This window comes from Heterodontus francisci, chromosome 33, assembly GCF_036365525.1.
Source record: "Heterodontus francisci isolate sHetFra1 chromosome 33, sHetFra1.hap1, whole genome shotgun sequence".
NCBI classification, from domain to species: Eukaryota; Metazoa; Chordata; class Chondrichthyes; order Heterodontiformes; family Heterodontidae; genus Heterodontus; species Heterodontus francisci.
In genome coordinates this window covers 32,015,588-32,031,420 of record NC_090403.1, presented here as the reverse complement: position 1 = coordinate 32,031,420, position 15,833 = coordinate 32,015,588, and the positions used below count along the sequence as shown (strand labels likewise).

General features: G+C 40.2%; 1 protein-coding gene across 2 annotated transcripts in view; it reads left to right on the top strand.

Annotated features, from left to right (window-relative positions):
- spop (speckle type BTB/POZ protein) overlaps nucleotides 1-15,833 on the top strand; it is a 120,969-nt gene that overhangs the window by 77,415 nt on the left and 27,721 nt on the right. For both annotated transcript variants that reach the window (XM_068013266.1, XM_068013267.1), the window contains exons 5-6: nucleotides 4,789-4,940; nucleotides 8,178-8,305. In XM_068013266.1, the coding sequence (XP_067869367.1) occupies nucleotides 4,789-4,940; nucleotides 8,178-8,305 (280 nt within the window). The remainder of the gene's footprint in view (nucleotides 1-4,788; nucleotides 4,941-8,177; nucleotides 8,306-15,833) is intronic.

The window sequence follows — 15,833 nt, the reverse complement described above, 5'->3', positions numbered from 1 at the left end:
AAAACAACAACTTTATACTGTATGAGAAGAGGGTGCTGTTTGGTTGGCAAGTGAACTCTGGTGGAGGCGTTGCCATGGAGAATGCACCAGTTTACGGTGACTGATGGTTGAGTGCAAGACGAAAAGCTTTGACAGCATGTCTCTATTTTCAGTAATACTCAATTTCTGTACTACCAAGCGACAATATATGTTTCAGTGAAATCTGGGGATAAAGGCAGGGTGCAAAGGTTACTTTCGTTTATGTTATGTAAGTTCCTGGAAGGTTTGTTTGGCTGTTATTAATTTGGGTAAACAATGGTGAATCTTTGGACTTCTGTGCCCCAGAGGGCTGTGGAAGATCAGTCATTGAGTATGTTCAAGTCTGGTTGGTGCATTTTGGGAAACAATGTTACTTTGCAAGCATCACAAATGATCCAAATCCAGTTACTATCTGATGTCCACACACTCTCAGGTCCAGTAGGGATTGCAAGATAGTGATCAGGAGGGGGAAGACTGCTGATTTTCATTTCCTAAATAAGAGATGCTTAGACAAATTGGAGAATGTCAACATCAATGTAGCTTAGATCTGCTAATTTAGTAAATGCTTTGAGGGTAATTTTAACCTCCCCAGGGCAAATGAGGAAGGTTAAAATAAAACAAGAAACCTGACTCCATCCCGCCCGCTTGCGGTTGTAATAGAGGTGGGGTTGGGGGTTGTGGGGGAACCAGTCTGCTCTCAGGAGGTGGGTGGGTCAGTAAAATTTTTTAAGGGGGCTATGTGCCTCCATTTTATCTCATTTCATTTTTAACACCTGCAGGCTGGGATTCCCAGGCCTCAGGAATCCTGGTAGATGAAGGGATTGCGAAGGGCTGGATCCATGAGGTAAGTGACTTCATTATGCTGCTTATAGGGCAGGAGGTGCAGGGAACGCTCTCCCAGCCCATTGAGCTTACTCTTCAAACATCTCACCTATGTTGGACTTAACTGACATCTGCTCCCTGGCTGCTTTCCACCTCAACAACCAGCCAGCCACCCTGTTAGCCTGGCTGGCTGTTGGGCAGGAAACCTGTTGAAGAAATCTAAAACGGGTCTTGCCTTTAATTTCAACTGGACCTGCGGGAAGCTCCTACTTATGGGTTTTCCAGCCGAAAATCACCCGACTCTTTTCCTGGTTCCAAGTTAATATCGGATCCTGTAGATTTAGACCTGACCCTCCAAGTCCTGTTTGAATAAACTCAGCCATTGGGGAAGCTAGGAAGTTTGTTTTGTATGAAGGGAACATCCTCTACAATAAAGAATTTTCTTTCCTCCCTAATTTTTATTTTTGGTGTAATGAGAGTGCAATCCTTGTATTAAAAGTGCTTCCATGTTGTTGTTGTTCTTTTATCTCAAACTACAAAGTTAAAATTTGGTGAATTTGGAGGGTATAGTCTATATCGTGGTCTAACATTTTATGCTCATATGACTTGATTTCTAGATGCACAATTATGGAAAGTTTGTTTTCACTGTTTTATCTAAAGGAAATGTGCTGCAGGAATATAGTAGATTGTGCTAACTTTATATAAAATTAAAAATTTAAGTGGTACCATTTTGTATTGTATTAACAAAACTTTTGTTAATATTTGTATTGGATACCAAATTTGTACTGGCTTGAAATCGAGCATGAAAAGAAATGGTTAAAGAGAATTAATATTTTCTTTCCATCAATTTTGATATTTAAGAAAAGTTCAACTATGTTGATGGCATAATTGGAGATAGTCGCTTGGAAAAGTTACTGTGCCTAGCAAGATAAGAACAGAATGAGCATCAACTATGTTCGTTAAATCTTTAAACTTGTACCATCAATTGTATCATTGGCAATTTGCTTTTAAAGTTAAAATTGTGAAGAATATCAGTTTAACTACTAACTTCGGACTTTAAAAGAAAAACAAGATTCTGATATCGAAACATGATCTCTGAAGAGTGAGGGTCACTTTACAAATCAGACATTATACCTTTTTTGTAACCCCCTTTTGTTTCTGTCAATGTTTGAAAAATATTTAACTTCAGAGAGTGTGGTGACTGAAGGCTTTAGGGTAATGAGCCCAAAGGAGTTACTGAAGCTAATGGTATAATGCACCTAAATATTATACACAATCAGTGCAGCATGTTGGTGTTAATTCAGCTTCCTTGAGACTTGGTACCTCCTTTCAAAATAGCAACAGTGTTCGCTGCTGATAGAATTTTTTTTTAAAGAAGTAATGAAATTAGTTCCCTCAGCCCCCCTCTCCTAATGCACAGTGATGAAATGCATCCAACTATGTCTTGTAGCTTTCATCCTTTCAGATGATTGTCTTATTTCGTTTTGCAATAATATTTTGGAACTTTTGAGCTTGAAGTCACAGTAAAGAGAAGTATTTATTTCTGGTACTAGTGGAGTTCACTGATCCTGAATCTTGGGGGAGATTGCTGAATGTTGAATCCAATATGTGGGGAAACATGAATACAAAATTCTTGAAATTAAAAATATTCCCCATCAATAATTTGTAATTAGGTTGGGGGTTTTCTTCATGTAACGTAGCCTTAAGATATCAGTGTTGGGACACTCTATAAGCAGTACCCAAACCAACTGTAAAGCACGATAGGAAAAACGGCCACTGAACCAAAGTCTGAATGCAGTCTAGTTATGTGATTGCTGACCGATGATGGTGCTAATTTGTAATGGTGTGTTTGAAAGGAAGCAGATTGCTGCCTCCACTGCAATCTCCCTAGAGTGAAAATTATTCTACATTCTCCCTTTCTTTCCTCCTCCTCTTCTCTTTCCCCCCCCCCCCCCCCATTGAGAATGTAATAAGTAGAATATAAAGTAAAATGAAAGAACACAGAAAATACATAGGACATCTATTAGTATTTGGAAAGAGAAAAGGTGGATTAATGTTTTGACCCTTTATCACAGCTGAAACCTGAAACAACCATCTAGTCTCTTTCCAAATGCTTAAAGGCATACAGTGCATTTTCAATATTTTATATTTATTTCAGATTTCCAGAAGTTGAAGTTTGTCTTTTCCTCTCATCAATTTAAAATATAGTGGAGTGGTGTGCTTCTTTGAACAAGAAGAATGAGCCCTCAGCTCTCCAAAAAGAATTAATCTAGCACATCCCCAAACTATTTGCTGTTGTCCTGACCTTTTTCTTTGGGACAGGCTTACTGTTGTGTTCAAAACAATCACTATCAACTCTACCATATTCTACATGCAGAGCACAGCCAATATGCAGGTGAATGAAAATGCACAGATGTAACTCATGGTCTGGTGATGGGTTGGAGGGTCAGCTACATTATTGGTGATTCTGTACAGCTAAAGACAGTAAACTACCTCTATAATCTTGATGGGAAAAGTATTTGAATTTGTTTGGCTTGACCAGAACCATGATATCTTGATCAAGAGATTATCTTCAGTTATTGTATTGCTTGTGGACATGATCTCTCACCTTCAGTCATGCATTATTAAATGTTTTAAATTACAACATTTAATTCCAAACAGTCAAAGGTTCTGATAAATCTGCAAGAATTTCCAAGTGGACCAATAACTAATTAGAAGAAACTGGAGTAATTATATTGCATCAAGTCATCCACCATCTAATTCTTCAAAAGCCAAATAAAGTGGAAATGTACTTTGATGCAAATTTGCTAAGACTCAACACTTTTTTATAAGAATTTCCAACCGTTCTATTCAACATTCCAACATTTTAACATTGTAAAAGCTGAACACATTGAACCCTTAAAGCTCGACTGCACTGTAGACGGGTAAATGTTTGAGAATTTTAGCTGTTTTTCGAACCTGCTTTATATATCATTTTAGGATGCTTATAAATTTACATGGTGATGTGAGTATCTTCCACTTTATTTAATATAAATTTAGGCATTGCTCATGCTTCCTGCCAACTCAAGTAACTACACTCCAGGGCAAGTGAAGGCACGTAGAACAGTATTGTGAGCAGTTCTGTTTTCATGGCATTGAAGTGCTTGCCAATTTTTTTTAATTTAAGTTTGCACTTGGCAAACAAGATTTTTTTTTTCTTTGAATTCACCCATTAAGCTTTTCACTTGCTGATAACTTGAACAGTAGCATATGAATACTTAAAAGCAATATAATCTACTTTGTAATAGATAGTGAACTCGAGCAGTGTTGGGGAGGAGGTGAAATGAGGGCAATAGGCAGAAAAATAATTGGCATTAAGGCTTCGAGCTGCAGGGACAAATTAGATAAAAATGCTCATAAAGGAAAAGAGTTGCTATGCTTTTCAGTTCATCAGAGCTGAAAAGCAACTTGCCTCACTCAAATTGATGCAACGTTCCCACATCTCCATGTGCTGCATGATAATTACAGGGGAAAATGGTGAGTATGACAAATTCATTGTAAAATGCTATAAATTATAAGTTAGGGAGAGCAGGGACCTGGAGACATTCTGAATATACTTAAGTATGACTTTAGACATAGTAATGTTTGTTGGCTTGTCTTATTTTTGTAGCAGTAGCTGCATTTAAATGGTTTGGGAAGTGTAGTTAAAAGGTGGTAGGTAAAACATGGCCTGAAGTACAGAACAGCATTATTTGAACAGTAGCATTGGAAAGAGAGAGAGATCATCCTTTTTTAAAAAGGAGCTGTACTTCATATACAGTAATTAGATGCAGTTATGGTAAAGTCGTGGTGAAGAGAAAAATCTGGAACAGGCCAATCCTGCATCTAAATGCTCTTTTAATTTTTTTTAGCCTGTATGTACTCATTCATTTTCTTTTTAACATATTTCATTTTTTATGTATATTTAAGGTGCCTCCGAGTGAACCCTAAGGGTTTAGATGAGGAAAGTAAAGATTACCTATCACTCTACCTGCTGCTAGTCAGCTGTCCAAAAAGTGAAGTCAGAGCAAAATTTAAATTCTCCATTCTGAACGCAAAAGGTGAAGAAACTAAGGCAATGGGTAAGTGAAGTGACAGTATGCTTCAGATACAGGCTCAGCATTTAAATGCAGTTCTATTCAGTGTGCAAACTGGTATAAAGGAACAACTATTCATGACCAGTGTTTCTCCTTCCTTGACTTTTCCCCTTTTTTTAAAAAAAAAACTTTCAGCTGCAAGCTGGCAATTTGGGATTGTTGAAATTGCCTTTTACTTCAGCTGGAGCCCCTGCAAAAGCAGGTTTGCCAAAAACAGTTCAACAATTTGATGCAGAGTAATGGATTACTTTTTTAAAATGGCATTTATTAAATTTGGAATTCAGTTACTCTGATCAGACTTGATTCCTTGAATAAACTTATTGAAATTGTGCATTTGTGTCCAAGTTAAAATACACTTTTTTCATTTAAGACCTGGACATTTCAGCAAATACACAGTGCTCACAAACTGCAATAAACCACAAGAAAGCCACAACATTCCATTAGCCTTCACTCTAATAGCTTAAAAATTGCTGAGCCAAGAAATGTGGCTCAAGCTGAAGTTTGCATTAATGAGGAATCCTGTCTAGATTCAATCGTTAGATGAACTCACTGGCTGCATAATGATTCTGTTGTTGGCAGCACTGTTTTATGGCCTCTTTTAATAATTGTAGGGAAGAACCACTACTGTTTGACGAGGCTTCCAACTTCAGCTGCCATGTTGGGATTGTAGCAGCTAGTTTGGTACTCCTTGTACCCTCATGTTGGTTCTGCAATGTAGCAGAGTCTGGCCAATGCCAAATCCTGCCACTGAACTGACTAAGGCCCCGTCAGTGCTACAGGATCATCCAAACTGAGGGCAGCTACCCCAACCTTTTTTGATTCCGAATATAGAGATTAGAAGGAAGGTTAGGGAAAGGTGTCCTCATGACTTGTAAGAAATGGAAGCTAAGCATAAAAGAAATGTAGTATTTGTTTACAGCATGTCTACATGTATTTTACTTCTCATCCCATTTGAATTATATTAAAAATTATTTTCAGAACTACGCATCAACACTGAAGAGGTGGAAATCTTGAGTAATGATCATTGTAAAATTGGAGGAGGAAAGCTTGCATCTCAGTAACTTAAAAACATAACTTTAAAAAGAAATCAGTCCTCTTTGAGAGCAGGAGAATTCTCTCAATTTGATTCTCTTGCCAGGCTCTCTCCTACTGGGAGAATGGAAAGGCTAAACCATGGACTTCAGTGTAAATTTCATGGTTGGTTCCCAGGCGATGAGGTTAGATTGGACAAGTTGCACTCTGGAACACTTCATTTTCACAGGATGATTTATCTAGTAAGCCATCAATGCCTGACAAAAATTGCACAAGTGAACAGTTCAAGTGATTGATAATATGAGAGTCAAACAGCTCTAACCTTTTAATAGAAAATGCTGGAAAATATACAGTGGATCTGTCACTAACTGAAAAAAGAAAAGATGCTAGCATTTTAGCTGGAGAACTAACAAATACACAATATTAATTTGCCTTTTCTCAGATGCTAAAGGATCTATTAGAAATTTTCAACTTTTTTTGATTTCATCACTTCTGTTTGGGAGTGAGAACCAGTTATCATTTGAGCTATTGGGCAATCACATTTTAAAACCATATTTTGAGAAATTCAGTGTTGAATGGAAGCTCATTCTTGCGTGGCGACTCTACTCCCTTACTCATTCCCAGAGGTTTCACATCTCCATACAGTATCATGATTTAGTAGTATGCTTTCGTGCATTTTTGATACATTCAATAACCAGTTTTGTTTAACCTGCTGTTACTGCAGCTTAATCACCCTAGATATTTGCCCTGAATGAAATAGCCTTTGTTTTTGCACTGTGTACAAGATTTACATTGTCATTCATATAATACTATAAAACAGCTGTAAATACTCCATTGAAGTCTTATGGCGTGGGTCTCAATTTTTTTAAAACGCCTACTATCTTGTGCAGTGCACCTTGGTTAATATTTCTTTAACAAGACTGAAGATTTCATTCTGTCTTTCCCTCACTTCCCTGATATTCTCAATATTTGCATTACTTATGGGAAAATTAGTGAATTTTTGGCCTTAATAAGGTGAGAGGTGTTAGGACTGGGAAATGGAATTTGATTTGAGATGCCTAGTATTGATATCAAGCACTGCTAGCTTTGAGATGGCTCTTTTTTAGAAGTAGAGTAAACCTTTTTTACTCTCCTTCAGTTAGGTGCCTCCGTTTCCGTTAACAAGAGGACCTCCTCCTTCGTCAGTCAGAATGCTTTTCATTTTCTAAATCAGTCATGTTGTTGAAACTCTTGGTATCACTCAATGACAAAGTAATAGCAGTTTTGCACTGAGACCATGCTACTATGAATTAAGACTGTCTCAATTCATTTCAAATAGGATCTTTACAGCCAGTAACAAAAGTGACTTTCATCCAATTACTTTGGGCTGGGCTTGAAACTAGCTTGCAGAAATGCAAGGCCTTTGGAGTTAACTCATGGTGTCTCTTTGTTCCTGATCCTTTGCAAAACTAATCTCAATAATTTGCTATAATTAAGCAAGACCCATAGCTGCTGCTTATATAATGACTTCAGCTGAAGTCATTACAACAATCTGAAACCTGATATATGAAATGGTCATTTTGATTGCCATAAAGATTTAATTACTCAATTTACACGATTACTTCCATTTTTAATTTGCATATTTTGGTCAGTCAGCTCAGATACAAACTTTGTTAAACTCTTAACTGGAAAATGAGGTTGTAATATATAAGTTGCTGTAATTCATATAACAGGATTTTACTAAACTAGACATTTGAAAAAATAAGTGATATTTTTATCACTACATTTGCATTGCTGTCCTGTTGAGATGTTGCCTCATGTTTATGGTGTTAGCTTTTCAGCTGAATTTTTCTTTCTATAAATTAGCTACAAAGTAGACTCCCATTGTGTTTTTGTAGAGTTGGATTTACTGATGCATCAGGAATTCTAATTCTAATTTAAAAATGCTTGCTGCTAAAGGCCATACTTGAATTTTATCAGCCCCAGAGTGGATTAAGCTGAAATCTTTTTCCATCGTCTAGAATCCAGTATATAATAATTATCTTGTGACCATACCTAGGTAAAGGATGTTGTTCAGGTGGCTAAAGCTGTTTCTGCTGAAATCCAGCTTGATAGATGTAAATAATAGAAGGCTGGCAGTTTCTTTCCAGGATTGATCTACTTTGCAGTGTTACAGCACCTAAGTGGAATAGATCTAATTTTGTTTTGCAGAGAGCCAGCGAGCGTATCGGTTTGTGCAAGGAAAAGACTGGGGTTTCAAGAAATTTATTCGAAGAGATTTCCTACTAGATGAAGCCAATGGGCTCCTTCCTGATGACAAACTCACATTATTCTGTGAAGTAAGTTCTTAATGAGCATGATTATGACTTCGATTGTCCAAGATGTTAACTACATTATAGAAGTGACTGAATTAGTCCTAATACAGACTGGTAACAAAATGCAGTTGAGAGATCATTGAGAAAGTAGTACTGGTCTGAAGTTGATGTACTTTGAGAAGTGTAGAACATATTCTGAAAATTACTGTACACAGATATTGGTAGATATTGTAAATGGTCATTATGAAGAACCTTGCATTTTCACTTGCTGTCTGATCACTCCCTGTAAGGAATTATTTAACAACTGAGCTTTTTATTTTCTTCTGGCTCTAATCAATTTGTGTTTGTTGGATCTCTACTGTGAGCCACTCTGCTATATTGAAGCCCATGCCTTTTTCAGATGGTTTAATGAGTTGCTGAAAGAGTAAACTTGATCGTCCAAAGCTGTGCCGCTCGTATCCTAACTCACACTGGGGCGGCGCAGTGGTTAGCACCGCAGCCTCACAGCTCCAGGGACCCGGGTTCGATTCCGGGTACTGCCTGTGTGGAGTTTGCAAGTTCTCCCTGTGTCTGCGTCGGTTTTCTCCGGGTGCTCCGGTTTCCTCCCACAAGCCAAAAGACTTGCAGGTTGATAGGTAAATTGGCCATTATAAATTGTCACTAGTATAGGTAGGTGGTAGGGAAATATAGGGACAGGTGGGGATGTTTGGTAGGAATATGGAATTAGTGTAGGATTAGTATAAATGGGTAGTTGATGTTCGGCACAGACTCGGTGGGCCGAAGGGCCTGTTTCAGTGCTGTATCTCTAATCTAAAAAAATCACACCAAGTCCTCCTCACTCTTGGAATCATTGACCTACATTGGCTCCTGGTTAAGCAAGCTTGTTTTCAAATCCCTCTGTGGCCTTGCCCCTCCCTATCTCCAATCTCCTCCAGCCCTACAACACTCAGATTTCTGCATTGCTTCAATTCTGACAGTCTTGTGCATTCCTGGTTTTAGTCATTCTGCCATTGGTGGCTGTATCTTCTGCTACCAATGACCTAAGCTCTGGGACTCCCTCCCTAAACCTCTCCGCTTCTCTTCCTCTCTTCCTTTTAAATGCTTCTTAAAACCTACCCCTGACCAAGCCTCTGGTCATCTGCCCTAATTTCTTCTGTAATTTGGTGTCAAATTTTGTTCAATGATACTCCTATGGAACGCCTTGGGACGTTCTTCTACAATAAAGGTGCTATATAAATGCAGGTTGTTGCTGTAGAATTCTTAGCAATTCTGTACATCTGTCTCTTGGAAATATAGAAGAACGATTGTGTTATGGTTGATTCAGGATTTTAGATTAAAAGATGATCAGTCTTGGAAAAATTGTCAAAATTCAGTTATATTCCCTAATCTATGTTATCCTGAATTCTGCGCGCACGTCTTGGATAAACCTAAATGATGAAGTACATGATAGAATATTGAATAATTGAGTGACATTGGCATCAATTAACCAAGAGTTTAGATGTTACAAATCATTGTTATTTATCAGGCAGCTTATGGACGTCATCTGTAGTTAAAAGTAAATTATGATATTGTACTCATTGCTGTTTAAATCATTTTTATAAGTATCTGTGCAAGTTATATCTGAGCTATATAGGTTCAGTATTTCAGAAAGTATTGCAACACATTAATATTTTTACAGAATGGTATATTTTGGAAACTAATTTACAGTTGTGGCACAAATTTTGAAGGAAATTAAGAACCTGGTGTATATTATAAATCAAAACTGCCAACCCCAATTACATGCTAGATAACCCAACTGTTTGCTTATTGATTTGTAGAATTAAATTGAGTTTTTTTTGCGCTTTATGCACTCGTAGTGCTTTTTTTTTTGGCTAGCTGACAGGTATATGTGTAGCTGTTGCAATTGACCCTTGCTTTTGAACCGGCAGTAGATTTTACAACTGATAGAGCACTGTATCTGATCTTTAGTCCGCCCTTAAACTTGTAATAGTTCAGCTCTTGGCTATATTCTAAGATTCAGATATCATCACCCTTGTAGATTTCTCTGCCCCATTACAATCTGGTGGGGTATTTCAGAATTAATTGCGTCAATGTTAGTTTGTCCAGCAACACTAGATCTTTTTAAGTCATCCACGTTTGACCGAACATATTGTTCATGGTCAGTTTTTGCAATAATTGTGCTTCAAATACAGAAAGCACTGAATAGGTGGAGCCTGTTTATTCTACTCCAGTGCTGTCTTGAGGTTGCTCTGAAATGTAAAGACAGCAGGTTTTCAGACACACAGCAACATTAGTTTATTCACTCAGATTTCTAGTAGAAAGAGCATATTGGTATAAATGCTAATATAACTTTCAGGCTGGTAAACTCTTGCTAGACTCAATGGGAGCTGGTTAAACTAGCCATTTATTATGAGTGTCCTCATTTAAATTTTTGCCATGTTATCTGATCATTCTCAAATTAAATCTGAATATATTGTGGAAAAGTTATGTAAGTTTCTCTTTGGCATAGTCATGATCTCAATGCAAAATTTGCCCTTAAATTTTGGAGTAAGTTGGCAGTTGCAGAAAACATAACTTTGTGCTAATTGGCAGGGAAAGCTGGGTTTGTATGAGACATTATCAGAGAAATGTAGGGTAGGAATGTATCTGGTGTGGAACTTCTGAATATCATAAAATGGAAAATATTTTAGTTTCCCACGGTTCTCATCACTCTGAGCACAAACAAAAGAAAGAAAGTGCCTATGTTTGAACCCTGGATATAAATAGGAGGAATCAGTGCATAAATAACTGATTCAGAAATTTAGGGATCAACCTGTATTATGGTATTAAATTGGTCAAAATTGTACTGCTTAATCAATCTTAACTGGAATAACAACTGCTATGATAAAGCTATCTGTAAAGGAAGCTCTAAGAATCATTTTGCTCTGGGGAAAAAACTACTTTGTGGAATTTTTAGTGATTTGTTGTTGACAGTGGTCATCATTTACACTATTACAACCATATGCTGTTTGTCTGCCTCCACAATAGATACAGGTACTGTAGCACACTTCTGGCATAATTCCAAGGAACATGGCCTGTAAACAGATCCCTCAAGGTGCCTTTATTCTATAAATCTAATAATCACAGAGATCAAGGGGACATCTAGTAGTCCCCTCAGTAATGATTAGAATAGAATAGAAAGTTTACATCCCACATAAAGAGGCCACTTGGCCCATTGTGTCGAATCCCACCTTCCAGCATTTGGTCCGTAGCCCTGCATGTTACAGCACTTGAGGTGCATATCCAGACACCTTTTAAATGAGTTGAGGGTTTCTGCCTCTACGACCCTTTCAGGCAGTGAGTTCCAGACCCCCTCTGGGTGAAAGAATCTTTCCTCATCTCCCCTCTAATCTTTCTCCCAATCACTTTAAATCTATGCCATGCCCCCCAGTCACTAACCTCTCTGCTAAGGTAAATAGGCTCGTTGCATCCACTCTAACCAGGCCCCCCTCATTTGTACATTTCAATCAGATCTCCCCTCAGTCTTCTCTGTTCCAAGGAGAACAGCCCCAGCCTATCCAATCTTTCCTGACAGCTGCATTTTTCCAGTCCCGGTAACATCCTCCTAAATCTCCTCTGTACCCTCTCTAGTGCAGTTACATCCTTTTCTGTAATGAGGTGATCAGAACTGTACACAGTACTCAAATTGTGGCCTAACCAATGATTTGTACTGAGTATAAATAATCAGTACTGAGGGAGTGCTGCACTGTTGGAGGTACCATCTTTCCGATAAGACGTTAAATCGAAGCCCCATCTGCCTGCTTGGGTGAATGTAAAAGATCTCATGACACTGTTCTGAAGAGCACGGGAGTTATCCCCGGTGTCCTGGCCGATATTTATCCCTCAACCAACATCACAAAAACAGATTATGTAGTCATTATCCCATTGCTGTTTGTAGGAGTTTGCTGTGCGCATATTAGCTGACTCATTTCCTACAACAGTAACTACACTTCAAAAGTAATTCATTGGCTGTAAGGTGCTTTGCTATGTCTGGTGGTCAGAAAAGCACTATATAAATGCAAGTCTGTCTTTTTTTCCCCCCTACAGATAATTCATTGCTAGGCCATGGTTCCATGGATAACTATAACCTACTGTTCTCTCACTCAGATATGAAAGCCGGAGAACGTTTGCTGATAACTTGACTATGGGTAATGGCAGCCTAGTCTGGTCTGATTTTGTTTTAATGACCACGCAAGGCATTAGACGGAATCGAGAAGAGTAATCTTCTCTTTACAGAGCCCATCTAGGAAATAGTTGGCCAGGAGAGATTGAGAGATCCTTTCTAATGCATAGGATGTAAACAGACTTGGCTGAGACTTGACAAGCCCAGAATTGTTTCAGGAACAACGTACATAGTGGCACAGTGGAGGTCAAAACTGACCACATTGTGATGGTGAGATATATAAACTGGAAATTAATCATCCCCATGCCTCAACACACCACAAATATAATGCTGGTGTGAACGGAACAGACAATTTATGCGCACTCATGGCAATGGAAAAGCAGTAGACATTATTAGCAGACAAGTTCCAGCCAATTATTACTTTGAAACAGTGGGTGCCAACTTCTGCAGATGTAGCTCCTTGATGCTGACATTACTGTGTTCTTAAATAAGAGGCTGCCAGTGTTGTGCTGTACTGTTCGGGCAGTAGTAATAGATGCTCTGTCTATCCCAATTTGCTTTTATGCTTTTTGAAAGGGCTAGCTTAAAACAACTGGGATTACAGCAATTGGCAGTAATGACAGTACTGGCCTCCAGGAAAGCCTGTATTCTGAAGACTAGTAACAAGTAGCTATAAATGTCACGACCGTCATTTCAACCTATAGGGACGTGGTGTGTCAAAGAATCTTTTGTAACCATAAATGCTAATGGTTGAGTGACTCAGGTTTTTCTTCACCCACCTCGGGCAAACACTGATGGGAGAACTTAACATGGTGTGCAGTTTGAATCTATTGGTCTCCATGATGGACAGTTTTTTTTTTAATGCTATTATTTTTCTATTTGCCTGATCATTTTTTGGCATTCGGACGGGAGAATTTGTCAAGCCTATCCTTTCTGTTTGAAGTTGTTTGAATTTAGTTTGTCTGAGTAGTTTTATCTACCTCTAGTATCCTGTTCCCTCTCCCTCCTTCCCTCTCCCTCCATGAAATCACACAGCTTACTTGTTAGCTCCTATCCCTGAGCAGGGGCCCTAACAACCCCACTGCCTTGTGGGCGTCTCGGGAGAGACCAAGGCTAAGGGAGTAAACCCTAATCGAAAATCCAGAGCGGAACCCCGAAGGCGGTCATGTGTCACCTTTGGCATGTTTCCGGCAGTTCCTGCAGCTATACGTCGTGCTCTGCACTCCTTTGGACCCCACTAGGAAGGCCAAGAGCGGGGTTTTGACGCTTGGGCAACTCACAACCTCCATACATCCGCCCAGGCATGCACCATGGAGAGGTCACTCCATAGTCACCTCACAGCGACCAAAACAACACGGAAGGCAGCAGTTACGGGTTATAAGTCCAGCCCAATTGGCGTAGAGATTGGGCGCCACGGGTTGCCTTTGTCGGTGGAAGAGTTCATCGCATCTCACTGGATAGCTACCGCCCGCTTCAAACCTGGCAGTCCCCAGTCAGTAAGGTTCTGTCCTGCCACAGTCCACCTGCTTCAATGGGTGCTTGGAGCTCAGGGTCATTGCCTGACAAGTGGACTGTAACACCGCAACAAACAGCACGACGAAAAAAGGTACCAGCCCTTCGTTTTGCAGGCTGGAACGTCAGAACTGTGTGTCCTGGCCTGTTGGAAGACCTTACACAAATCAATGATTCTCGGAAGACTGTCATCATTAACAATGAACTCAGTAGACTCAATGTGGACATTGCAGCGCTTCAGGAGACATACCTCCCTGCGAGCGGATCTCTGAGAGTAAGACTACACCACCTTCTGGCAGGGTAGGGATCCTGAAGAACCAAGACAACATGGAGTGGGCTTCGCCATCAGAAACTCTTTGCTCAGCATGATAGTCACCTTCAAATGGCTTGGAACGCATACTGTCCATCCGGCTGCTCACCGTATCTGGTCCAGTACACCTACTCAGCATCTATGCTCCAACACTCTGCTCCCCATCTGAAGTTAAAGACCAGTTCTACGAGGAACTCCATAATATCAGTAGCATTCCCAATACCGAACATTTGTTCCTGCTGGGGGACCTCAATGCCAGGGTTGGGGCCGTCCATGACTCATGGCCCTCTTGCCTTGGGCGTTATGTCATTGGAAGGATGAATGAGAATGGACAGAGACTGCTGGAGTTGTGTACCTATCATAACCTCTGCATCACCAACTCGTTCTTTCATACTAAACCCTGTCACCAGGTTTCTTGGAGGCACCCATGATGACGTCGTTGGCACTAGCTGGACCTCATCATCACAAGGCGAGCCTCTTTAAACAGCGTTCAGATCACACGCAGCTTCCACAGTGCGGACTGCGACACCGACCACTCCCTGGTGTGCGGCAAGGTTAGACCAAAGAAGCTGCAGCACTCCAAGCAGAAGGACCGCCCGCGCATCAACAGTAGCAGAATTTCTCATCCACAGCTGTTACATAAGTTTCTAAATTCACTTGAAAAAGCCCTTCAAAACACACCTACTGGGGATGCACAGACCAAGTGGGCCCACATCAGCGACACCATCTATGACTCAGCAATGACCACCTATGGCAAACGTGTGAAGCAGATTGCAGATTGGTTTCAGTCTCATTTTGAAGAGTTGGAACCTGTCATAGCCGCTAAGCACACTGCACAGTTGAACTACAAGAAAGCCCCCAGCAAGTTAACATCCATAGCACTTAAAGTAGCCAGAAGTGCTGAACAAAGAACAGCCAGGCGCTGCGCAAATAACTACTGGTAACACCTATGCACTTGTATTCAGCTGGCCTCTGACACCGGAAACATCAGAGGAATGTATGATGGCATTAAGAGAGCTTTTGGGCCAACCATCAGGAAGATCACCTCCCCCCCAAGTCTAAATCAGGGGACACGATCACTGACCAATGCAAGCTAATGGACCGCTGGGTGGAGCACTATCTAGAACTGTACTCCAGGGAAAACGTTGTCACTGAGACCCGCCTCAATGCAGCCCATTCTCTGCCAGTCATGGATGAGCTGGACGAACAGCCAACAAAATCGGAACTCGGTGATGCCATTGATTCTGTAGCCGATGGAGAGGACCCCTAAAATAATCGAGTGCCAAACCTGCTGTACACTCAGCCCTCCATGAACTGCTTTGTCTGTGCTGGGATGAGGGAGCAGTGCCACAGGACATCCACAATGCTAAAATTATCGCCCTCTATAAGAGCAAGGGTGACCGTGGTGACTGCAACAACTACCGTGGAATCTCCCTGCTCAACATAGTGGGGAAAGTCTTCGGTCAAGTCAATTTAAACAGGCTCCAGAAGCTGGCTGAGCGTGTTTACCCTGAGGCACAATGTGGCTTTCGAGCAGAGAGATCAGCCTTTGACATGCTGTTCTCCCT